Source organism: Magnolia sinica, chromosome 17 (genome assembly GCF_029962835.1).
Source record: "Magnolia sinica isolate HGM2019 chromosome 17, MsV1, whole genome shotgun sequence".
Classification (NCBI taxonomy): domain Eukaryota; kingdom Viridiplantae; phylum Streptophyta; class Magnoliopsida; order Magnoliales; family Magnoliaceae; genus Magnolia; species Magnolia sinica.
In genome coordinates, this window is record NC_080589.1 from 50,064,949 (window position 1) to 50,073,539 (window position 8,591).

An 8,591-nucleotide genomic window follows, 5' to 3' on the forward strand; every position below is an offset into this window, starting at 1 on the left:
ATTTCACTGAAATATTTTCACCGGTAGTGACAATATCTACGATTCGCACGGTTTTGAGTATAGTGGCTACAGAGGACTTACATCTAGAGCAGCTGGATGTTAAGACAGCTTTTCTTCATGGGGACCTTGAAGAAGAGATATATATGCATCAGCCGACAGATACGTCGCACCAAGAAAGGAGAACAAGTTGTGTAGACTGAAGAAGAGTCTTTATGGCATGAAACAGGCCCCGAGGCAGTGATACAAGAAGTTTGACAGTTTCATGTCGAGAAACGGTTTTAGGAGATGTCATGCAGATCACTGTTGCTATTTGAAGAAGTTTGATACACCGTACATCATCCTTCTTCTTTACGTTGATGATATGCTTGTGGCCGGTTCAAACATAAAGGACATCTCAGATCTCAAAAGATAACTGTCTAGAGAGTTTTCCATGAAGGATTTAGGAGCTGAAAAATAAATCATAGGCATGAGGATAAAGCGTGACAGAGAAAACAAAAAACTGCTTTTGTCACAGGCAAAGTACATAGCCAATGTACTTGATCGATTCAATATAGGAGGTGTTAAGCCGGTTAGCACTCCATTAGCCAACAACCACTTCAAGTTATCTAAGGAGCAAGGTGTAAAGACGCAGGAGGAACGGGACTACATGGCAAAAGTCCCATACGCGTCAACTATTGAGAGTCTCATGTACACTATGGTGAGCACGAGGCCAGACATTGCTCAAGCAGTGGGAGTTGTTAGCAGGTTCATGAACAACCCCGGGAAGGAACATTGAGAAGCTGTGAAGTGGATCCTCAGATACCTAGTAGGTATTGTGGATATATAACCGTACTATGATGGATAAGAAATCAAGCTACAAGGGTACGTGGATTCAGATTTGGCAGAAGATATCGACAACAGAAGAAGCACTACAGGTTATGTCTTTAATCTGGGTAGTGTTGCAGTCAGTTAGGTCTCTCAGGTACAGAAGATACTATCTATCAGTACGACAGAAGCAGAATATGTTGTGGCTATAGAAACGTGCAAGGAGATGGTGTGGATGCAAGGTTTCATAGAAGAGTTGGGTAAGAAGCAAGTAGATTGGAAGTTATACAGTGACAGCCAGAGTGCAATATACTTGGTTAAGAATTCAGCCTTTCATTTAAGGACCAAGCATATTTTCATCAGATATCACTTCATACGTTCGTCACTGGAAGATGGATCGATTGCTCTAGAGAAGATTCATACAAGTGAGAATCCTGTGAATATGCTGACCAAGGCGATCACATGGGAGAAGCTGAAGCTCTGTTTAGCTTTGATTGGTCTTCAGGCTTGAAGATGGGGAGGTAGTGCACTCCGGATGAAGAAGATAAAGATTTATGGTGATGTGTCTCCAAGTGGAAAATTGTTAAGATGTGGAGCCACATCTGGGGGCCGCTCGACCGGTCGAGCGGCCCACTCGACCAGTCGAGGACTGCTCGACTCAAAGTCCATCGAGCATCAAGTTTTGGATTCCGAGGTGCTCGACCGGTCGAGGCCCGTGCTCGACTAGTCGAGGGACCGCTTGACTGGTCAAGCAACCTGCTCGACTAGTCAAGGTTACGTAGATTCGTTTGGGGATTTGATGCGGACTGCGGATTTTTGAGTCGGTTTTCGCAAAAGTGCGAAAGGGAAGTTACCTAAACTATAAATAGGGGTCCCTAGGGCTATTCTAGGGTTAAGGTGAATATTGGGAGTTATTCTAAAGTGTGGGCAAAGGGTTTTCTCTATACATCCAAGGGAAAAGGTTAATACATTGCTTGTAATTTTGTTTTCTTCATAGTGGAAGTTTACACCGGTGGTTTTTTACCCTTGTTTGGGGTTTTTCCACGTATATCTTGTCTTGTGGTTTGTTTGGAATGCTTTGATTCTATTTCTAGTTTATATTTCTTTCTGTTTATCGTTTGTGAGTGAGACAGGAGATTGGATCTCGGTTCACTGCATTATTGGCGTGTTGCGCAACACTTCTTTGGATAAGAACCTCTCCTTTGCCTTGGTCTTGGCCTAAGACTTCGAACCCATGATGCCGCTGCCCCACTTCTTGCGGTGCTCATCGAATTTGTCATTGAAGTTAGCCTTGATTGCCTCCACAATCTTGCTGAATTCCATTTTATCTTCATTCTTTACTGATGTCAGACACAGGGCAGTGGCCGTTTTCTTGTGGACAATCGCTCCCAGACGAGCTTTTCCTTCAGCGATTGCATAAGGAATTTCCATTTTCCGGCACAAAGCGGGAAGCCAGACAACAAGCTCAATTGGGTCCACGTCATGAGAAATCACCACCAACTGAGCCTTGTTTTGCTCGATAAGGTAGGTGATGTGATTGAGGCCGTATTTGATAACAATGGGCTTCTTTGCCTCCACAGTCTTCCCTTCAGCTTTAGCTTGCGCTCGTTTCAGAAGCCTTTCCTTCTTAGCAGCCTTGTCTTCAGGTCTATTTGAGTAGCATCTTGAAAAGATTTGTTGCAAGATTCTTGTCAAGGGTTTTCGTAAACTAGTTCAGAGCTGGGGGGACCTTCAATCGTTGTTTCAGAATCATCCGCTGTCTTTGAAAACGAACGACCTTTGGCCATTTAACAAATCCATGCAAATCCCTTTTCGGTGGTAATGCACCAGCAATTCCAAATTGCTTTGGACGCTTTTCAAATAGTGAATTCACAACCTTCTCAGGCTTCTTCTTGGCTGGTACTGGGGCTTTTCCACCTCTCGTGGGGGCCATCGCCTTCGATGCCTATGCTAGAGCAGATCGAAACCCTTGTTTTTTTTATGGTTTTTCTGGAGCGGCAGCCGGATCAAGCTCAAACATCTTCTTGAGAGAACTTAGGAGCCTTGAAAGCTCGGATGAAGTTGATATTAGTATTTTTCCTTTCATCTACATATATGTGACCTTACAAACAGGTTGGATGGCAAATAAACATTTTTGTGGGCCCTAGTATGGTTTCAACGGTGGGGGTCGACATTGTTTCCATTCTATTATGTGGTGCGGTCCACTTGAGCCTTGGATCTTCCTCATTTTTGGGCCCATGCCCTCAAATGATTTCAAAAACTGGATGGATGGTGTAGATATAACACATGTATCATAGTGGGGACCATAAAACTTGGTAACGTTGGCACACCACCAAGATCGGTAGTGGAAGGTAGACCAGGCAACCCACACCCATCCGGGTCTACTTTAAGGAAACCAATTATGGGTTATATACTTTTAGAATATGAAATGGATGGATGGGGTGCATTTAGAATTTGAAACTATGTTTTCTCTGTTTCGATTTTACAATGTGGAACTTCTGACAAGATCCTGGTTGTTCATCAGGTGCGCCCCATTGTGCCTTTGCCATGGCCCAAAAGTCATCAGGTGGGTACACCTTGTACGGAAGGAACATGGAAGGTTAGTGAAATGACTGCGGTCCACATCTGATGTACATGTGTTAGCCACCTTATGACTAGATTGACCTGGTTTTTGGAACATGGCACATTAATGGTGGGGTCCACCTGATGAACAACCTGGATTGGGTTCAATGTGTACGGATGAAAATGGGAAGGTTAGAGAAAATGACCATGGTCCACTGCGATGTACAGTTTCACCCACATGATGAGTGGACCAGCGTGTTTTCTGCGCCATAGAACATAAACAGTGGGGCCTACCTGATGAACAGTTGAGATCGGGTCCAATCTGTAGGAAAGAAAATTTGGAAGGTTAGAGAAAACGACCACCGTCAACATCCAATATACAGATGTCACCCACATGAGTGGACCAGCCTGGTTTTTGCACCATAAATGGTGGGGCCCATCTGATGAAAAGTCCAAATCGGGTCCAATATGTAGGAACGAAAAATTGGAAGGTCAGAGAAAATGACAGTGGTCCACATCCAATGTACATATGTCATCCACCTGATGGTTGGACTGGCCTGGTTTTTGGGCAATGGCGCATAAATGGTGGGGCCCACCTGATGAACAGAGTGGATTTCGGACACATTAGCAAGAATAGGATTCAACATCCTACGCTGCTGAGTTTCTAGATCTCTCAATGTTGGCTTGCATTTTGCAATTTTAATTTCAAAGCTTCATTTCCGAACTTATTGAATTTGATTTCTTCATTGTGCTTGTAACATTCATTGGATTGCTGCAGCAGAACCCCCAGAGTCTGGTTTATAAATAAACACAGCTTCTTTGAATATATAATCCACTGACTGGTTTACTGTCCCGACTCAGTGATCGGAAATGGAAGAGTTGATTTAATGGCTCAGATTAGTTCACCACTTTGGCTTGTATGAGATACTAGAACATATAATGGACAGGTCTGACTGAGCTGGTTGTACCTTAAATCTTGTATAAATGCATGTCTGCTGTTTTAGAATGCTTGTACTCTGTACAACATAGCTTTAAAATTTCCGCTCTTCATGCATTTACCTCACCTTTTCACTAGCTCTGATTGTTAAGCTCTCTTTGGTCCTCATTTTAACTTAGTTGCAGCTTTTTATTTTTTCATTTCTGGGTAAGTGTAGTTTGGCAGTCCAGATCATGTCTCATGGTTTTAGCTGTTGTTGTGTGCAGATATTGGAGTGTCTTGTGAGGTTGCCAGAAAATAGGGTGTGTGCTGATTGTAGAAACAAGTATGTAAATCAGTCGACATTCCTGTTTGGATGGTTAAAGCAAATTTCAATATTAGTTGTTATTTCATGTTTTGTAACATTTTTAATTTTCTGATTCCAAAAGATGTGCATATATTAGTTTTCTTGTAAAAATCCAAAGCATCCCTTGTTACTAGATGCCAATTTTGACTTGCAACGTATCTCTTGGTTGTGATGAACATCCATTATTTGTTTTGTAGTGGCAGGAGATTTTTTTGGCTTCTGGATGTTTGCATCCTTGTGTGCTTCAACACCTGCTTTTCAACATGAGCTGGACAGATAGGAGAGGCCTAGCCAATTAGAGCTAACCGTGTCAGCTGTTACAAGCCCAATTATGCCAACCCTTGGTTTTTTGAGTATGTTTCCTTAGGTGCATTTGTAATTTGTTTTGAAAACTTTAAATAGACGGATAATTTTTTTTTATTGGTATTGTGTTTTTATGAATGAATTAAATTGAATAATTATATTTGATTGATTGAATGAATGATTATGCACAAGTTTATGAATAGATTAAAATGGATGATTTAGCCTCAGTTGTTTTGAATTGAGGTTAAAAATTCAATTTAGCCTTACTTGATGCCAACATAGGTTAAATTCATTTTTAGCCTCGGTTACCCAAACTGAGACTACAACTCCTGTGGCTAAAGACTTTAGCCTCGGTTCTTGGAAACAATGGAGACTAATTTTGATTTAGCCTCATTTCAAGGCAATCGAAGCTAAAATGTTCTTTTAGCTTCACTTGAAGAACCGAGGCTATAGAAGTCTTTTTTGTCTCGCTTGCTAAAATTGAGGCTGAAGCCTTTAGCTACAGTGTTTCCAACCTCGGTTCGGATAACTAAGGCAAAACTGAAGCTAAAGCTTATTTTTTAACCATTTTAGCCATGGTTTTGAACTGAGGCAAAAGCCCTTTTTCTTGTAGTTTTACCTACAAGTCGTTTTTATAAGAGTTTTGCTGGAAACAAGCTCAAACAAACCAATAGCTTAGACAAGAGAATCGTGGTTCCCACCTTTACAAACTGAAGAGGTGCGTATAACATGCATATCTCCAGTTAAATATCAATAATATAATATAATATTCCTGTTCAACATTTCAAAATGGGGAAATTTTGCCACCTGTTCATGGACAATTGGAACCCAAAAGATCTAGTCAATAAAGAAATAAAATGAATAGCTCAATTAAGGGCCAAAGAACATATTAGAACAGACAAACTAAACTAATAAGAACTATAGGGTCGGCTACATGAATCCCATTCCACCATTCAACTCAATCAACGGTCATCCATAGTCTCAAACAAACATGATTTTGAATTGATAAACATGTCATCCATAGGAATAATACAATGAAATGATTTTACATGAAGAGCCTTGAAATAACTTTTTATAGTGTTTTCAACAGCAATATGGCAGTTATCTCGTTAACTGTCAGTGACATGTCTGTTGGAGGGAACAATTTAACTAAGCTTTGGTTTCACCACTATCTGCATCTACCACACATGGCATGCACATACAAACATCCAAATCATACTAATTGGGCTTCCAATGATGTATAATACCTTAATGCTTAATACTGATGGGGCTCCTAACCTTACAAATGGTGGCCCATCAAATGAATGGCTAAGATAATCAGCCAGTGTCCCAATGGAAGAGTCGGCACCATTTTGAAAAATGGTATCGACTCTCCTCCATGCGGTATTCATGTTTGGCTATTCAGACCATACAAATTGTAGTGCACATTTTGGATAAAGCGCATAACTTGAAATGGTAAGTGGCTCAAATCATAGAGAAAATTTAGGGTAATTTCTTGGTGTATGCTCCATCCACAAATGAGCCAGCAATTTGGAAGGTCTATGTTAACATAAATTAAGCATGTGTTCGGTGGGACACCACCATTTTCAAAATGGCGGTGAAAGCTTGCTAGAAAGATGGGTGAAATTTTACTAGATCACACACCCTCTCCCTACAATTTATACATAGCACACATGAAAAAAGTATGCTCAACCCTGAAGGTGACTAGACCATCAGGGAGTCCACTCATCAGGGAGACCACCCTTCAACGAAAACAGATAAACCATTCATTATAGAAAATTGATTAAAAAATCAGGCGAGTCCACTCGTCAGACAGGCCATCCCCTGTAGCAAGAGATTTATATGCATGGATGGTCGCTTCCCCACATCCACTTTCCTCGTAGCCAGGCACGTGCAGGACATCCAAACAGTGCTATAAGAAAAAATAAGAAATATATACTGTCATGTAAACAACATTTTAGATGAAATGAGTCTTCGAAAACTGCATGGCCACAAAATGAAATTTTCATAAAGCTGTCGACTAGACAAGGCCTTATCTATCCCTTTGTAGTTACCTCCCTGAAAATTAAATTTTATTACTCATGAAGCCAAAACAGAAATGCATGCACCAGTAGATTTCACATGCCATAGCTTTTTGTTCTTTCTTTTTCTTTCTTCTTTTTTATTTTACACTAAATTGTTAGTTTCAAGAAGAATGAAAGGTAATAAATAAGTGCTCAGAAATGTCACGGCAAGTAATTAATCAGATAATATATAAATAGACTCGACCTCTACTATTGACATTGCAACATTCAAAGCCTATTAGCTCCTGCAATCACAAACTCATAAGTAAATCAGAGCCATTGAAAAGTACCAAAGACAATGTAGAACCACAAAGCAACTGGACAACCAGCCATCTGCTGATCAACACTGAAGTTGAGAGGGCCCATGAATATCTTGTCAGTCTCGGAAGCCTCTCTGTGTGAGGGGTAAGGGATGTTGTCCGGCTTCTTCAGGTTATCGAGGGAGGAGACCATTCTATCATCCATTCCTCTTAAATCACCACCGGACTTTGAACAGAACCTGCCAACAGAGAATTTCGGAAGTAAACCATCAAATCTGATGAAATCAACATCAAATCGAATTAAAAAAAGAAAAAAAAAAATCCGCAACCATAAAAATGCTATAAAAATCATAAAATCAACAGATTTCCAACAGAAACGCAGGGGTTAAAAGATCTTTCTTAATTATCTCGGCTACCTCATCATGAAATCCTTTTGAAAGATCTTTCTATTGAACTTCACTAAACCAAGTAAAGAAGCTTTCATCATGAAAGGGCTGCTTGCTCCCTTTTTTTTTCGCATGATCAACACCATTAGCAATATCCATACCCTCCTTCCACTTGATTGCAATACTAGTTATCTTTGTAGTTCCATCATCAAGGAAGGAAAACATCTTTGTAAGCTTTGTATCTTCAAAATAAGGGTTAGGAGAGAAGTAGAGCGCAATGGAATATCCCGATTTAACGTCTTTGAAATCCTCAACATCTAGAGAAAGTTAAGTACTTGAAAACCTTCAGGTCATCCTCGTTCAGAAGATCACAGAGTGCAGGGTGGCTCAAAAACGTAGTTAACCAAAAATCAGGAATGGAATGAATGATATCATTCTGTCTGGTATAGATGGGTTTGCATATCTCATTGTACTTTAGCTCCACTTCCAGCACTTTATCGCTTGCTTCCTCATTTATCTTTTCAAGCTTGTCTTGGATTTCTTGAAGCTTCTCGATGGAGAGAATGAGCTCTCCATCGATATGATCTGAATCATCTTCATCTCTTCTTTCTGCAACCTTGGATTTCTTGCCCTTCTCTGTTGCCATTTTCCCAAACCCTAATTTCTGCTGCTAGAGAGAGAGAGAGAGAGAGAGAGAGAGAGAGAGAGAGAGAGAGAGAGAGAGAGAGAGAGAGAGTTGGGAATGGGGAGCGGGAGAGAGGGAGAGATGATGAGGGAGCGGGATGGAGATTGGGGCTGGAAAAGAGGGATTTATGTTTGGTTCTGTCATGACTTAAAACCATGCCAAATTTGGCACAGTTTTAAGCCGTTTCAAAACCAAAGATGTACCCGTTCCTAAATGGCCTTTTTGGTATAGTGCTAGTATACCTG

The 8,591-nt window shown here is 40.7% G+C and overlaps 1 protein-coding gene and 1 pseudogene across 1 annotated transcript; both read right to left on the reverse strand.

Annotated features, from left to right (window-relative positions):
• Positions 1-1,953: 1,953 nt before the first annotated feature.
• LOC131230499 (large ribosomal subunit protein eL8y-like) lies at positions 1,954-2,801 on the reverse strand (annotated as a pseudogene).
• Positions 2,802-7,790: 4,989 nt separating this feature from the next.
• On the reverse strand, positions 7,791-8,367 carry LOC131231300 (NAP1-related protein 1-like). The gene has a single exon (XM_058227446.1). It carries the CDS (start codon positions 8,305-8,307, stop codon positions 7,972-7,974), a length of 336 nt encoding a protein of 111 aa, XP_058083429.1. The 5' UTR covers positions 8,308-8,367; the 3' UTR covers positions 7,791-7,971.
• Between the last annotated feature and the right edge of the window lie 224 nt (positions 8,368-8,591).